An 18081-nucleotide genomic window follows, 5' to 3' on the forward strand; every position below is an offset into this window, starting at 1 on the left:
TATATTTAAAGGGGAGAAAGACAGATTTTTGAACTATAAGGGAGTCAAGGGTTATGGAGAGCGGGCAGGAAAGTGGAATTGCGACCAAGATCAGATCATCTGTGATCTTATTGAATGGTGGAGCAGGCTCGAGGGGCCAAATGGCCTATTCCTGCTCCTATTTCTTATGTTCTTATTTTAGGTAAAACTCCCTCATTCTGATTCACTCCAAACTTTTGGAAAAACACTCCCAAATTATTAAAGGGAAGAATATAAATAAATACCAAAATTGCTTGTTCTGCATCCTAATTATTTCAGATGTAAATTTAGAAAGGACCAAGTCTTAGGAAAAGAATGCACAGCTCACAATCACACCATTAACAAATCCACTACAATTGGTAGTCCTGATGATCCTTTTCTTGCTGATTAACAATTGCCATACATGCGCAGGTGTAAAGAGAGATGAAAACATTCTTTACAACACATTCAAGACGAGAATGTGTGGGTAGTCTCAGATCACGTTGCGACTGAAGGATGTTACATAGCATTAACAGTACACAAGCAGGCCGTTTGGCCCAATAGCTCCATGCCAGTGTTTATGCTCCAAAGTGCCTCCTCACACCCTTTTTCATCTCACCCCATCAACATATCCTTCTACTCCTTTTTCCTTCATGTATTTACCTAACTTCCCCTTAAATGCATCTATGCTATTTACCTCAACTTCTCCTTGTGGTGGCGAGTTCCACATTTTCAACACTCTCTGGGTTAAAGAAGTTTCTCCTGAATTCCCTATTGGATTTATTCATGAGAATCCTACATTTATGGCCCCAAGTTGGAAACATCTGCTCTACATTTACTCTATCAAATCATTTCATAATCTTAACGATCAGTATTAGGTCACGCTTCAGTCTTCTCTTTTCCTGAGAAGAATTCCCAGCCTATTCAATCTCTCCTGCTAGGTATAACCTTTAAGTTCTGGTGTCATTCTGGTAAATCTTTTTTGCACCTTCTCCGATGCCTCTATATCCTTTTTAAAATTTGGAGACCAGAACTATTCACAGTACTCCTAGTGTGGTCTAACCAAGATACTATACAAGTTTAACATAGCTTCGCTGCTTTTCAATCCTATCCCTCTCGAAATGAACCCCAGTGTTTTTTTTTTAAATGGCATGAACTAACCAGTCGCTACTTTTAGTGATTTGTGTATTTGAACTCCCCCCGATCCCTCTGTTCCCCTACCCCATTTAGGCATTTATTTTCCAAGGAGTATGTGGCGTCCTTACACTTCCTACAAAAATGGACCACCTCAAACTTATCTATACTGAAGTTCATTTGCGAATTACACGCCCATTCTGCAAGTTGTCTTCTTGTATTTTGTCGCAGTCCCCCTCTGTAAAAACTACACCCTCCAATTTGGTGTCATCTGCAAATTTTGAAATTGTACTTCCAATTCCCAAGTCTAAATCGTTTATGTAAATGGTGAACAACAACAATCTCAGCAATGGAACATCATTTCCCAACCTTTTCCCAGTCAGAGTAACTACTTTTAACCCCTACGCTCTGTTTTGTAGCTAACTTGCTATCCATTCTGCTACTTTTATGCCATGTTTTCTGACCTTAGTTCTGAGTTTACTATGTGGTACCTTATCGGAAACCCAAATCTACTACATTGCCCTTATCTACCCTTCTTCAAAGAATTCAATAAAGTGGTCAAGCATGCCCTTCGCTTTTGGAATCCATGCTGACGACTCTTATTATATTTCAGTTTCTCGATGTTTTTCTATTACATATTTGAGGAAAGATTCCATTATCTTTCCTACCACCTCTCTCATTCTCTCACTCGTGTTAGTTTAAAATAAACTAGTGACATAGTGGTCTTCCTACTGAAGCGCTAAGAGAGAACATCAGGATCTGGCTTTGTCCTGGCAACTTGGGAAGGATGGAGGTGGAGGGGAGCAGAAATTAGCAAAAAATGGCTGCCTGTTAAGGGGGTGGGGAAAATTAACAAAAAACGGCTGCCAGTTACATATGCTACCACTAACGAACACACTGTTGCCTCCATTCTTTTCTTTTTCAGTTTTCGCTCCTCCTTTCCTGGTAGTGATGACAACCACAAAGGTGTGATTCTACAGGTGATGATGGGCCTCTGGTATCTAACCCGAGATCTAACCCAACAACTCTGGCTGTTCTTCATGTGAGAGCCTGGATGGTGAATGCCAACAAGTTATTTTACCCCTGTGGACATTTCACAGGGACCCGGGGGAGGGCGTTCGGGGGAAAGAGTCCCTGTACTCACTATCATAAATGAGTTTATGATTTCACTACAAACTTCATACAGAGTAACTCTTCTCCACAGGGGTAGGAGCCCTGGATGTATTTCCCCACCTCCACCAGCCCAGGAGGAGTGTGACCAATCACAGCACTGTCAATGCTGCCCTTCCTCAGATCGGCAAACTCAACAGGGACTCTACTGATACAAAAGCAAAATACTGCGGATGCTGGAATCTGGAATAAAAACAGAAAATGACAAAGGGTCACTGACCCAAAACATTAACTCTGCTTTCTCTCCACAGATGCTGTCTGACCCGTTGAGATTTCCAGCATTTTCTGTTTTTATATTAGTGACACTACTGAACTTGGAATCCTCCTGGTTTGTACAGCACACCAACTGATACAAAATACCCATGCAGCCATTGGAGGGGGCTGACTGCTGCCTCCTTCATGACATCATCAAATAATGCTTGATGAAGAAAATTGATTTTTCCTGTAACGTTTAAGAACTACAGGCAGGACTTGCTGAAAGAAATGAAAAGTCAACTGACATGGGAGACTTACTCATGCTTCATGATTGAGAGATGCGCCAGTGGCAGGTTAGGCTGAACGAAGCGCATTCTGGTACAGATTTCTTTGTAGTCTTGATTCCGTCTGTCACATTCTTCAGTGTGAGCTGCGAGATGCGAGTTAACGATACACAAGGTGGTGTTATGGAATTGAAACCTTATGCTCACTCCACCTTTGTTACCCTAGGAAGAAAAATTAGGAAAAGAAAGTTGGGAAAGTTTGAGGGAGATTTAAGAAGAAAAAGAACAAAATGATATCGGACTTCACAATGGGTCAGATGTTGCTGGAAAAATAATGCGCGTTAATGACATACGCCGTTATTGATGTGCAAACCAGCCAGCAAGTTCAGGGGATTAAAGGATGCGTCGCGAGTTGCGAATCTCCAGAACTTGCTGGTCGATTTACACTATTCCGCTGTTGGCTTCAAAAACACGTTCATGCAATAATTCAGAACACATGAAAAAACATGAAAGGGGCTACAAATATTACTAATTCTATTATGATGCAAGTCGGTTATTCCGCTGAAACAGCACAGATGAGTTATATTAGCTTTGCTGAGATAGGTGCTATGGAGACAGTTAAAAGGATCTCTAAAGGTGACACATGCTGCCTGTGGCTCAGTGGGTTGCACCCTCGCCTGAGTCAGAAGGTTGTGGGTTCAAGTCCTACTCCAGGGACTTGAGCACATAAATCCAGTTGTGGGGAGTGGTCAGGAAAATGGAGTTGAGGCCAAGACCAGATCAGCCATGATCTTATTGAGAGGTGGAGCAGACTTGAGGGGCCAAATGGCCTACTCCTGCCCCTATTTCATTGGCTGTAAAGTGCATTGAGACATCCGGTGGTCATGAAAGGCAAGCATCGGCTGGCTTTTTGGGTCTATTGCTGGGCCAGTACCCAAGGCCAGGTGCCTATGGCAGTTTTGAGCCAGTAGATAGAAACATAGAAAATAGGTGCAGGAGTAGGCCATTCGGCCCTTCTAGCCTGCACCGCCATTCAATGAGTTCATGGCTGAACATGCAAATTCACTACCCCCTTCCTGCTTTCTCACCATACTCCTTGATCCCCCGAGTAGTAAGGACTTCATCTAACTCCCTTTTGAATATATTTAGTGAATTGGCCTCAACTACTTTCTGTGGTAGAGAATTCCACAGGTTCACCACTCTCTGGGTGAAGAAGTTTCTCCTCATCTCGGTCCTAAATGGCTTACCCCTTATCCTTAGTCTGTGACCCCTGGTTCTGGACTTCCCCAACATTGGGAACATTCTTCCTGCATCTAACCTGTCTAAACCCATCAGAATTTTAAACGTTTCTATGAGGTCCCCTCTCATTCTTCTGAACTCCAGTGAATACAAGCCCAGTTGTACCATAAAAAACTGCAGCTCTAAAAATTGTGATCACTCCAACCAAGTAATTCTAAACTTTTAAATCAAAAGCATAAAAAATTTCTTACACTTGTGATTTGACCAAGGTGAAGCATAATTACATAGAATGTACAACGAAGAAACCGGCCATTCGGCCCAACAGGCCTATGTCTGGCTTTATGCTCCACACGAGCCTCCTCACACCTTACTTCGTCTCTTCCTATCAATATATCGATGTTGATAAGAACAGGGCTTTAGCATTACATTCAAAATTTGCCTGGTTTATAAACTGATCCTGCATTTAAAAACCCATCGCAGATCTAAACGACTCTTTTGCTGTTAAAACTTGTTGCGCACATGTAGTCTGAGACTCAGGAAGGCTAGTTATTTTGCCGAGTAGCTTGCAGTTAAAGGATACATATTCAATCCTGTTTCACACAAGGTAAAGGATGCTATAGAATTGCAACACTAGCACAGAACTGCTGACCCAGGAGTAGCAGTAGAATAGTTTGAGGTGACATTGGGAGGGAAACACATGACTAACATATGTCCTTAAATCTCCCCAATGTCTCGCAGTAAATCAATTCTCTTTTCTCACTACTTCTCCTCATTGCAATTCTATTCATAAATTCAAAGGCAGCACGGAGCAGAAGCACAGGCAGAATTACCACTGTACACTACAAAGCAGTTATACAAGCAACTAACATCCCATGACGGGAAATATCAGGAACTAAAAATGGGGCATTTTTGAGGTTTCATTTACCTTATTATGTCAAAACAGAACTATGAACGTAACCGAAACAAATGGATAGCTACACAATAATTATGCTGTATAAAGAAACAGAAAGGTCCTTTTTAATAATGATATAAATCACATGCCTCATTTATAAACCCATATTAAGAAAGGCCTGGGGCACTTAAAGGGGATATTGATGTCTGTTTAATTTATAAATATTAATATCCCTGGAATAAATATGTCCGACAAGGATTGCGTAAAATGCAATATCTAAATGAGTTGTTTACCACTCCTGACATTACATTCCCTGGAAGCGAGTTCCCGGTTTTTGCCATACTGAAAAAAACCCTGAATGGACAGGACCACAAGCTTACCCGATGCCTGCATTTAGGAACCCTTTAGTTTGTGGTGGGGAGGCGCGGGGAAAGAGGGTAGAATAGTAAGCAACACAGAGGAACCTGAAATCCTGAAATGGGAAAGAGAGGGCTGATTTTCTTGATCTTTTCACCTAGAGAACACCCATTTCTGGACGCAATAGCTGGAAAGAAGTGGTGGAGACCTTTATGTTCAGTGCCCCCTCCCCTCCCCCACTATTCCAGGGCTTCCCCAGGAAGGTTAGAAGCAACCCTGCTCCTGCAATAAGCAACAGGCCCATCACTGAATACGGTGGGAGGGGCATTCCTGTCCTCCTGCTTCTTTTTTTGAGGACCCCCAGATACAGGACACCCATCCAGTGAGCCAGGAGGGTTTGAGGGAGAACCACACAGAGAGCAAAGAACGATCCCTGAAGGACCCACCCACCAGATCTTTGGGACTTCCTGGTCTCTGATGGAGAGCAGCAGCTCGAATGGCTCAATGCTGGTGCCGGGCCTGCAGCTGTACTCCTTTCCCCTGCCCAGGCTTCTGGTGCCAAGACCTTCCAGGGAGGGGCCAGCATGCGCCCAGGGGTGTGCCCGAGCCATTTTAATAGCCTGGCAAACCACAACCGGTTACAGCTCAGTCCCAACAGGTACAGGCAACTTATCTATACACTCATCTGGCTATCAATGCGATGCGTGTGGCATATATGTATGGCCAGGTTCAGACCCTTCACTCATCAGCGTACCCGCAACAACCGAGACATCAGTCAATCCAATGGGAGACTCCATCCTTATCCTGCTTCAGGAAAATTGGTTTACATATAATCGGAGAGATCAACATCTATGCTCCAATCGGGATTTTTTTCCAATCTTAATTCAGATCATTCACATAATACTTAAAAATAGATGCACAAAACCTGATGACAGTGTCTAAATAAAATTAAAAGAACCCATTAAGATGCCGTTGAAATCTCACACACTTTCATTTCTGTATCAGTTTATTAGTACTCCTGCTGTGACCTACAAACTATCAGATTAACAGCTAAATTCTTAGCCACTGTTATGCTGCATTACGAGGTACTGTGAAACAGTCACGACTCCCCTGTATCAGCCACAAATAAATCCCATTATCAGAGCCTGTTTCTCACTGCCACCTGCTGGCAATGATAGGAGGGAAACCTGGGACTGTGAGCAAATACACTGATAACTGAGTGCTCTGCAGTTTCTGAAAAACTGCAGCGTCAACTAACTTTTTTCTTCTTAATACGACAGCACCTAAAAGCTATACAGTCATAAGAATTGCATAAGCAAATAAATAGAAACGCCTATCATATGTAAATATTATATATAAATATATATAAATATTATATCTGCACTATAATTGGACTTCAGCATACATGTTAAACCACCATGAATAGAGCAGCACTCATAACTATGTTCAGGTTAGTGGAAGGGTGAATGTTTTTGTTACTGGTCCTGACGTGTGTTAAAATATGTTTCCATTGTAAGTTTCTGAGGCAGTTAGAACAGGAAGTTTCACCATTGATAAGACCCAGAAGAACGGTTTATTTTATTTCTTCCATGTCTCTTTATATCTTGATTTAGTCTCAATGCTCCAACATAGAAAATAGGTGCAGGAGTAGGCCATTCAGCTCTTCGAGCCTGCACCACCATTCAATATGATCATGGCTGATCATGCAACTTCAGTACCCCATTCCTGCTTTCTCTCCATACCCCTTGATCCCTTTAGCCGTAAGGGCCACATCTAACTCCCTTTTGAATATATCGAACGAACTGGCCTCAACAACTTTCTGTGGTAGAGAATTTCACAGGTTCACAATTCTCTGCATGAAGAAGTTTCTCCTCATCTCAGTCCTAAATGGCTTACCCCTTATCCTTAGACTGTGACCCCTGGTTCTGGACTTCCCCAACATCGGGAACATTCTACCTGCATCTAACCTGTCCAATCTTGTCAGAATTTTATATGTTTCGATGAGATCCCCTCTCATTCTTCTAAACTCCAGTGAATATAAGCCTAGTCGATCCAGTCTGTCTTCATGTCAGTCCTGCCATCCCAGGAATCAGCCTGGTGAACCTTTGCTGCACTCCCTCAATAGCAAGAATAGCAAGAATGTCCTTCCTCAGATTAGGGGACCAAAACTGTACACAATATTCAAGGTGTGGCCTCACCAAGGCCCTGTACAACTGTAGTAAGATCTCCCTGCTCCTATACTCAAAACCTCTCGCTATGAAGGCCAACATACCATTTGCTTTCTTCACCGCTTGCTGTACCTGCATGCCAACTTTCAATGACTGATGTACCATGACACCCAAGTCTCGTTGCACCTCCCCTTTTCCTAATCTGTCTTTCAGATAATATTCTGCCTTTCTGTTTTTGCCAAAGTGAATAACCTCACATTTATCTACATTATACTGCATCTGCTATGCATTTGCCCACTCACCTAACCTGTCCAAGTTACCCTGCAGCCTCTTAGCATCCTCCTCACAGCTCACACTGCCACCCAGCTTAGTGTCATCTGCAAACTTGGAGATATTACATTCAATTCCTTCGACTAAATCATTGATGTATATTGTAAATAGCTGGGGTCCCAGCATGGAACCTTGCGGTACCCCACTAGTCACTGCCTGCCATCCTGAAAAGGACCCGTTTATTCCTACTCTTTGCTTCCTGTCTGCCAACCAGTTCTCTATCCACGTCATTACATTACCCCCAATACCATGTGCTTTAATTTTGCACACTAATCTCCTGTGTGGGACCTTGTCAAAAGCCTTTTGAAAGTCCAAATACACCACATCCACTGGTTCTCCCTTGTCCACTCTATTAGTTACATCCTCAAAAAATTCTAAAAGATTTGTCAAGCAGGATTTCCCTTTCATAAATCCATGCTGACTTGGACCGATCCTGACACTGCTTTCCAAATGCGCTGCTATTACATCCTTAATAATTGATTCCAACATTTTCCCCACTACTGATGTCAGGCTAACCGGTCTATAATTCCCTGCTTTCTCTCTCCATCCTTTTTTTAAAAAAAGTGGGGTTACATTAGCTACCCTCCAATCCATAGGAACTGATCCAGAGTCTATAGAATGTTGGAAAATGACCACCAATGCATCCACTATTTCTAGGGCCACTTCCTTAAGTACTCTGGGATGCAGGCTATCAGGCCCTGGGGATTTATTGGCCTTGAATCCCATCAATTTCCCCAACAGTTTCCTGACTAAAGGATTTCCTCCAGTTCCTCCTTCTCGCTAGACCCTCGGTCCCCTAGTATTTCCGGAGGGTTAATTGTGTCCTTTAGTGAAGACAGAACCAAAAGTATTTGTTCATTGGTCTGCCATTTCTTTGTTCCTCATTATAAATTCACCTGATTCTGACTGCAAGGGACCTACATTCGTCTTCACTAATCTTTTTCTCTTCACATATCTATAGAAGCTTTTGCAGTCAGTTTTTATGTTCCCTGTAAGCTTATTCTCATACTCTGTTTTCCCTCTTCTAATTAAACCCTTTGTCCTCCTCTGCTGAATTCTAAATTTCTTCCAGTCCTCAGGTTTGCTGCTTTTTCTGGACAATTTATGCCTCTTCCTTGGATTTAACATTATCCCTAATTTCTCGTTAGGCACGGTTGAGCCACCTTCCCAGTTTTATTTTTACACCAGACAGGGATGTACAATTGTTGAAGTTCATCCATGTGATCTTTAAATGTCTGCCATTGCCAATCCACTGTCAATCCTTTAAGTATCATTCGCCAGTCTATCTTAACCAACTCATGTCTCATACCATCGAAGTTACCTTCAGTTACCAACAGTGAACAGTTGCAACACCTTTAGCCCTTGTAGGTCCCATGCAGAGGGACTTAACAATATTAAATATCACCGCATATCCCCATCGTGCAAGAGGTCTGTTAAGCTGAGAGAATGCACCAGAAGCACAATTCCACATTACAGTGAAGTTACAGTAACGTTGATACATTAGTTCCTTAAACATATTGGAATGTTCTCATAATATAACCCTGTAAGCCCTGGTATTGTTCTGGTGATATATTGCAAGGCTAATATATCCTTCCTGAGATTCAGAGTCCAAAACTGAACATAGCGCTCCAGATGGGTCTGACCAAGGCTCTGCACAACTGAAGCATCACTTTCTCCCCTTTGTATTCCAGCCGCCTTGAAGTAAAGGCAAACATCTGCAAGATTAGCAGATTTGTGTGCTTTATATACAGAACTGTTCCCCACTCTATCTACCGTTGCGACAGAGTATTCCTCAGCAACGTACCATTCATTAACCGAATAGACACCAGGCTGTCCTTGAGTTTTATGTCCATCTTACCATTCTTCCCATGATGCCTGTTCCTACGGTTTCCACTTCTACTTCTGTGACATATGCAGCATGTTCCTTCCTCACATACAATATAAGCATCATACCGACCAGCCGGACGAGCTTGATCTGAAATAGAAGATCTGTTTTATTTCGGCTTCAAATAACCATCTTTCACCTTTGGATACAAAGCATATAAACTTAGCTCAGAGATGGAGAACAACAATGAGGATGCATTGGAGCCGAGCCCCATCCTGCCCTCTAATGTCCACAGGAGCACTTTGCAGCAGGAATCACTCCATAATGATTAGAAGTATGGCAACCTATAGAGTGCCTCACCAGAACTGGGGCCTTTATATCATATTTGCACCAACGTAAGGTGTGAAATTAAATCATCTGCTTGAGTTGATCTCAGAAATGGCTGTGATAGGGATGCTGCAATTGACCTCAGCGTCCTGAGGGCTAGGGAGGGGAAAAATTCCATCAAATTTCCCACTTCTAATCATTATGGAGTGATTCCTGCTGCAAAGTGCTCCTATGGACATTAGAGGTCAGGATGCGGCTCGTTGGCTCCAATGCATCCTCACCCCCCTGGTTCATTCATCTGCCAACACAGGGTACAGTAGTCTAGCGGTTATCTTACTGGACTCGTAATCCAGAGAATGCAAGTTCAAATTCTGCCCTGGCAGTTTGAGAATTTGAATTCAGTATAAAATATTTGGAACTCAGTGAAAAGTGACCAACTGATTCACTAATGCCCTTTAGAGAAGGAAACCTGCCTTCCGAACCCGGTCTAGCCTATATGTAGTTGACTCTTAACTACCCTCCGAAGTGGCCTGGCAAGCCAATCAGTTAGCAGCTGGTGATGGGCATTAAATGCTGGCTGAGATGAATTTAAAAAAAATTCTCACTGCCGATGCTCATTCATGTAGAATGGCTGAGGGCAAGTTAACAGAGGGATGCTACACTTTTGCAACTGTACCCCAGTTAGCAGCCACCGCTTTCAGGAGGAGAGAAGATGAAGGGGGAAAATCCCAAAAGCTAATTGTCTCCTTTACGGTTGTCACGGCGATAACTTCAGGCCATAACAGTTTCCCTCCAAAAGTTGAAATAAGATGCCTGCAGCATTCCAAGACCCCAGACTCAAACTTGGGTCTCTGAATCTAGTTCTCTGTTGTTGGAGCCACTTCATCACCTGACTGACTTTATATAAATCTTGGGGCTTAGATTGTGAAAAAGTAACCAAGATTTTTTTAGGAAGGTTGCCAGCACTGCCTCAAACGTACTAAGTGAGTGGATGAGGAAAAAATAATTTTACAACCAATTCTGTATTAGTCAAGCACAAACTCAAAATAAAGCTGGAGATTTATCTGATAACAGGGAGCCCACACCTGAACTCTCTTATTCTGTAAGAGATAGAGAAAAGTGAAGTACCACTGCAGCCAAAGAAATACCGTAAAGTATTTACAGATTAACATGGCTAATGTTTCAGTATCTCAATTTTGAGGAAGTCATTTTATCCACTGGATTTAATGGTACTTTCCCCCTCCCCCACTAACACTAAGAAATAGGAGCAGGAATAGGCCACCTGGCTCCTCGAGCCTGCTCCACCATTTAATAAGATCATGGCTGATCGGATCATGGACTCAGCTCCACTTCCCTGCCCGTGCCCCATAACCCTTTATTCCCTTAGCGCTCAAAAATCTGACTATCACCACCTTAAATACATTCAATGACCCAACCTACACAGCTCTCTGGGGCAGAGAAGTCCATAGATTTACAACCCTCAGAGAAGAAATTCCTCCTCATCTCAGTTTTAAGTGGGCTGCCCCTTATTCTGAGACTATGTCCCCTAGTTTTAGTTTCCCCTATGAGTGGAGATATCCTCTATGCATTCATCTTGTCGAGCCCCTCATTATCTTATATGTTTCGATAAGATCACCTCTCATTCTTCTGAACTCCAATGAGTATAGGTCCAACCTACTCAACCTATCTTCATAAGTCAACCCCCTCATCTCCAGAATCAAACTAGTGAACCTTCTTTGAACAGCCTCCAATGCAAGTATATTCTTCCTTAAGTAAGGAGATCAAAACTGTACGCAGTACTCCAGGTGTGGTCTCACCAATACCCTCGACAGTTGTAGTAGGACTTCTCTGTTTTTATACTCCATCCTCCTTGCAATAAAGGCCAACATCCCATTTGCCTTCCTGATTACTTGGTATACCTGCATACTAACTTTTTGTGTTTCATGCAGAAGGACCCCCAGGTCCCTCTGTACTGCAGCACTTTGCAACTTTTCTCCATTTAAATTATAATTTGCTTTTCTATTTTTTCTGCCAATGTGGATAACTTCACATTTTCCCCCATTATACTTCATCTGCCAAATTTTTGCCAACTCACTTAGCCTTCTATATTCCTTTGCAGATTTTTTGTGTCCTCCCCACAATTTGCTTTCTTTGTATCATCAGCAAACTTGGCTGCATTATACTCGGTCCCTTCATCCAAGTCATTAATATAGATTGTAAATAGTTGAGGCCCAAGCATCGATCCCTGCGGCACCCCACTAGTTACCATTTGCCAACCGGAAAATTACCCATTTATCCCGACTCTGTTTTCTGAAGGCAGTGACTCATGCTGGGCTTGGTTTGCAGCCGTCCAATACTTCATCTAAAAGTCATCCTTACCGGGTGAACCTTGCCAAGCAGACTGGGATTTTCCATGTCATAATAGTCCGAAAATCACGGGCTGAGGGCATGCAATTTCCTGATTTCTGGCATGCAACAGGAACACTTACCTTAATCTGAGCTATTTGACCACAGGGAGCCATCGTAACCAGATCAAATCCTGTCCTCACCCAAGTTCCACACATCTGTACTTTCCCCGCAGGGCCACTCAAAGACAACCAGGAGCAAGAGACCCCTGCTGATTTCGTCCCTCAGTCCCACAATTGCCCTGATTAACACCAACTAATTAAGCAGAAACCAGGGATCAAATCTGAACGGCAATTCTTAACTTATTGCTGGGTAGGTATTTCTGTTCTAATCTCTGGGCAAAGTTAATCTACTTTATAAATTGATGCTTCTGCTAGGTTGCTGCTAGAAATTCTGATATTAGAATTATACAAAATTATATTGCACTATCCTGACAGGAATGCATTAAAAACACAGTAATTTTACCTTTGCATATTTGGCCATTTGATGAAGACTTTCAGTCACAGCTATGAACCACTCCTCTTCCTTTGGCGTATCATTAAAAAGGAATGCTTCTTTGCTCAGGTCAATTTCTTGAAAACTTTTAAAAACAAATAACAAAGTTCTGCTTAGTCTGCTCCCAATCAGAACATCTAGAAACAGTTAACACAATTCCTTGAAGCAGTGCAGGATGGCAAAGTATTGACATAGCTTTTATTTTCGCAAGCTTATAATCAATTATTGAGTCACAATTGAGACATACACGCCATTGTAAGTACAGATGTACTAGACCTTCTAACTGGACTGAATTTTTATATGATTTCAGGGTGATGCCAAAATTGTTTGTAAAACAGCACCTATTTTGTTCTGAAGCTGCATTTATGCAACTGCACATGACAAACTGCAGTCTATCGTTCAGCAAAAAGACACATGACTATAAATAGTACAACATGTCATTTTCTGCACAGTTTGAACACACAATCTATTCCTCTCTTTAACAGGTTATCATTTGAAGGGAGTCAAGGGTTTATGGGGAGCTGGCAGGGTAGAGGAGTTGAGGCCAAGATCAGATCAGCAATGATTTTATTAAATGGCGGAGCAGGGGCCAAATGGGCTACTCTTGCACCTAATTCTTATGCTCTTATGTTCATAGAATCATACAGCACAGAAGGCCATTCGGCCCATCGTGCCTGTGCTGGATCTCTGAAAGAGCCACTCCACTGCTCTTTTCCTATAATTTTTTCCTTTTTAAACATATATCCAGTTACCCTATGAAAGTTATTATTGAATCTGCTTTCACCACCCTTTTCAGGCAGTGATTTCCAGATCATAACAACTCGCTGCATAAAAAAAAAAATTAGGTTTCTATCATGCAGCTCATTTAGCAACTAGTTTTGTGGACGTCGTCTATTCTAGGTCAATGTTTCCTTTAGTGTATGTAAAAAATAAATCAGCAGCCCAAAAATTCCTACTCTTCCGTCCTTTCAGGGCTGGGGAATAACTGAACAGTTTTGTCCATTTTGGGATACAGCCTGTAATTTACACTTTGACCATGGTATTTTATTCAGTATAGTGAATGATTTTAGAATAATGAAAGGGGCCACTAGAGTTCTGTGATTGCTGACGAGAAATAGCCGTGAAGATAAATAGAGTTAGTGAAGTCACAGACATACCCAATACAGTAGATATCAGGTGGTTCAACATCAAAGCTCAACCAAGACTTCAGATCCTCCTTGGGAGACTTGCCATTCACATTGTATGTCCCTGCAAAAATCCTATAACATACAAAAGCAGAATTAAAACAATGCAAAAAAGCACAAACATTACATCGGATATACAGCACAGAAACAGGCCATTCGGCCAACCAGTCCATGCCGGCGTTTATGCCCCGCTTGAGCCTCCTCCAGTCTTTCCTCAACTAAATTTATTCCCTTCTCCCTCAGATACTTGTCTAGCCTCCCCTTAAATGCATCTACACTATTCGCTTCAACCACTCCCTGAGGTAGCAAGTTCCACAATCTCACCACTCTTTGGGTAAATAATTTTCTTCTGAATTCCCTGTTGGATTTTTTATTATCTTATCTTATTTTGATGGTCTCTAGTTATTCTCTTCCCCACAAGTGGAAACATTATCTCTGTATCCACTCTATCAAAACCTTTCATAATTTTAAAATACCTCAATTAGATCAACCCCTCAGCTTTCTTTTTTCAATAGAAAAGAGACCCAGTCTGTTCATCCTTTCCTGATATGTATACCCTTGCATTTCTGGTATCATCCTTGTAAATGTTCTCTGCGCCCTCTCCAGTGCCACTATACCCTTTTTACAATATAGCGACCAGAACTGCACGCAGTACTTCAAGTGTGATCTAACTAAGGTTCGATGCAGGTTTAGCATAAGTTCCCTACTTTACTATTCTATACCTCGAGAAATAAACCCGAGTGCTTGGTTTGCCTTTTTTATGGCCTGTGTCGCAACTTTGTGATTTGTGTACTTGTACTCCGAGATCTCTTCCGATACCTTCTGTTGTTGCAGTGAAGTCACTGGTTGGGTAAAGTGATGTCATTAGCCCACAGGAAAAAAAAGCATTTTCAAGTGATTTACAATTACAGCATGTGATGTTCAACACACGTGGCATTCACTGCGATGTCTACATACGAGCGTACACCTAATACATTAGGTGCACTTCTGTAGATGACTTTTGGAAGACTCTGGCAGCTTTGTGCAGTTTGCTGCATGTCCCTTGTTTTTCTTTACGTTTAATGAATGGAATAAGTGGGATGTGTGGGAAACTCAGTCGTTGTGCAACTGTAGCTCATACAAATAACAGTCGAAATATCTCAGCTGCAAGGATGAAACCAAGTGAAGGTACAGATTAATAGAAGCAAACAGTGCAAACCAGTTTCTGCACCAGTCTAAGTTGACTTACTGAATGACATATGATTAGTGCATATGACTCCTGGATGTAACTCAGCTGGTGCTATGGACTTCCAAGACAGATGCAGAGCAGTCGAGGAAAGAAGAATGCTCTCTTAGAAACAGCTTTCCTTGTATACACCCCTGGGGGTTGATTTTAATTCCCAGGTGGGAATGTGCCTGGTACAGGTGTAACGATTTTTTATTTTTATATAAAAACGTATAAATGTATTTTACCCTCCTTAGTCAAGTGGGTCCGGCTACCACCTGGAGGTCTCCTCTGGTATAATAAAGTTACTGATTAACTGGGTCTTGTTGTTTACCCTAGTCAGTCGGTAAGAATCTCTCTTCCTTCAGGGAAGCAGGCACTTACGACAGGGCACCCCCCCCCCAGTAATCCCAGTTTGTTAATCATTAAACTTTATTCATCATTGGTTCTCAAATCCTTTTTATTTATCTTGTACTTTAAAAATGATCCTCTATTTTTACACAATTTTAGAGAGTCAATTAAATGTGGTGCCTTGGTTATTACAAAACCCATAACAAGCCTATGACAATGAGAAGTTTTTTGATTGTTGCTGCGCTCTCTATTTCTGGGATGCACTGGATGCTCTGTTCTCTCCCTGTGTTACACTAGATGTGGCGCTCACTCTCTTCTACTCGACTTCTCTCTTTTACTCTGCATATTCTCTTTTACCCTGCTCCTTGCTTTTACTCTGCTCTGCGCACCCACCGCCCCGCCCCGCCCCCCAAGCTCCTCTCTTCTTCTAAGTCATTCCCCTGAGCTCCCTGGAGCTGTGTTCCTCGAACTCCTCTCTTCTCCTGCGTGCTTATTTCTGCTTCACGCCACACCGACCAAAGTCACCTCTGCCGGCGTTGTGCTCCTCCGAGCACCACGAGAAGTCAGCCTGCAACACGGCTGCTGCTGTTACACTGGCCACTACAGGTACGGGAGGCGGCAGTCCCCGGCAATAAGGCAAGGGATCAATGGGGGGGTGGGAGGAGATGGTGTTCAGGGAGGTGCTGGGAAGCCCGGGGCAGTGAAGGCCTGGGGTTAAGATTACAGTTGTGCCGAATAATGTAATCAGAGCCCGAACTGCTATTTAAATAAAGAGACTCCTCGCTTCAGGCGGGTGTCCTTAGCACCTGCAATATAAAACTGCATTCGGCAGGATTGGGGCGTAAGGCCAGCGGGCAAGTCTTCAGATCTATTTTAACTGTCACATACCCAGTTTCCACCCAGTTAATTTTCTCCCTCTAATTTCCGCAGCGATGTAGGTACAGCAACTGATCTACTTTTTCTAAGTATCTTGGGGAGATTTCCCCATGTGCTCTTGCAGCATCTGGAGGAAATCTCCTAGCTTGTGTCTGTTTGGGATAGCGGGGTGCATACACTCGGCTGTACAAATCCAATCAGTTAATGTTGCACTGCTGTTTCTCCAGATACAACTGGTTTCAACACACAGCTGAGCAAAGCTCGATATTTATAGTTAGAGCTGGAGCTTCACATTGTGACTGCACAGTACATGCGGAGTGGGTTTAAACTAACCTGTAATTTCTGATGTAAGTGTACTTTTCTTCTTGCTTCAGCAACTCCGATTTGATCAGATTGTCTCGCAGGCCAAATTGTGGCATCCCGAGGATATGGGCTTTGTTTGTAGCCATCACATTAGCGTTGCGGACCATGTTATCAGTTATGTCAGGTCTTGAAACACAAGCAAAATATTTTATTACCATCTGAAGTATTTCAAGGTATTAAATATAAATGTTGAGATGTAATGGTGAATCCGAGAGCACAGTTGGAGTATTGTGTACCCTTCTGGGCTGCACACTTACAGGAATGATGTTGAGGCAATAGAGAGGGTATACACACAAGGATGCTGCCTGCTATATGGAAATACAGATACATATAAAGGAATACTTGAAAAATTGGGGCTGTTTTCTTCTGAATAGAGGAAATTAAGGGATGAGACACAGTAGATAGAAAGAGACTATTTTCAATGATTGGGGGGTCCAGAAGAAGGGAACATAGATTAAAAAATTAGATGTAAGAGATTAGGACATACAGCAGGAGAATTAGTTATTAAACACAGAGTTGTGCGGCTGTGGAATTCACTAGCATAGTAATTAAAGCAGAGATCAGGTCACTATTTAACAATAGGTGGGATAGGTAGTTAAAGGAAAGGGGAATTGAGAGAAATGGAAACTGAGCAGGCACATGGAATTACTCATGTGGAAAATAGACACCAACACAGACTGGCCTGTATCACATTATAATTCTATGTAATTACCTCCATCACCGTCTTTAGTGCAGTTTGGGTCTGAAAGTGGATTTTGAACTTTTTTTTTAAGGACGCGCTTATTTGTACTGCAAAAATGGCCAACAGGCTCCACCCCTTATTTCTGATTGGTCCTCTTAGAGGATAAGCCACACCATGAAGTTTCACAGGGATGTATAACTTGATCCGCCCATTCCAAGGTCTCACTGAATTTGCAAATTGTAACTCGATCCACTTTGACTTCCTGAAGTGACAGAGGACAGAGCTCCCCAGAAGACAGTAAGGGCCAGCCAAAGTGTCTTACCCCAGTCCAAGTACATCCCTCCCCAGCCAAAGTGTCTTGCCCAAGCGCAAGTGCATCCTCCCCTCCCCATAGATGGGACATTTTGTGTGGATTGTTAACAGGTTAATTGGGTATGAAGTGAATAGTGACAGTGTCGTGGCTTCTGGATGTCATCCGCTCCAACAATGTCCCTTGTAGGGGGTTGAAAGAACCTGATCCATCTTTCCCCACTTCCCTCTCTCCTCTCCATGTGTCTCTACCCCCCAACCCCCAGCCTCTTTCTCCCCTCCAGCCCCTCTTC

The 18081-nt window shown here is 42.6% G+C and overlaps 1 protein-coding gene across 1 annotated transcript in view; it reads right to left on the bottom strand.

Moving 5' to 3' along the window:
- Positions 1-18081, bottom strand: part of inpp5b (inositol polyphosphate-5-phosphatase B) — a 148837-nt gene that overhangs the window by 58038 nt on the left and 72718 nt on the right. Inside the window, exons 5-9 of the mRNA XM_070899223.1 lie at positions 16768-16923; positions 13977-14078; positions 12790-12904; positions 9625-9741; positions 2815-3002 (exon numbers count right to left, since the gene is read on the bottom strand). Coding sequence (XP_070755324.1) covers positions 2815-3002; positions 9625-9741; positions 12790-12904; positions 13977-14078; positions 16768-16923 — 678 coding nt within the window. The remainder of the gene's footprint in view (positions 1-2814; positions 3003-9624; positions 9742-12789; positions 12905-13976; positions 14079-16767; positions 16924-18081) is intronic.

The sequence above is a fragment of the Pristiophorus japonicus genome, chromosome 14, assembly GCF_044704955.1.
Source record: "Pristiophorus japonicus isolate sPriJap1 chromosome 14, sPriJap1.hap1, whole genome shotgun sequence".
Classification (NCBI taxonomy): Eukaryota; Metazoa; Chordata; class Chondrichthyes; family Pristiophoridae; genus Pristiophorus; species Pristiophorus japonicus.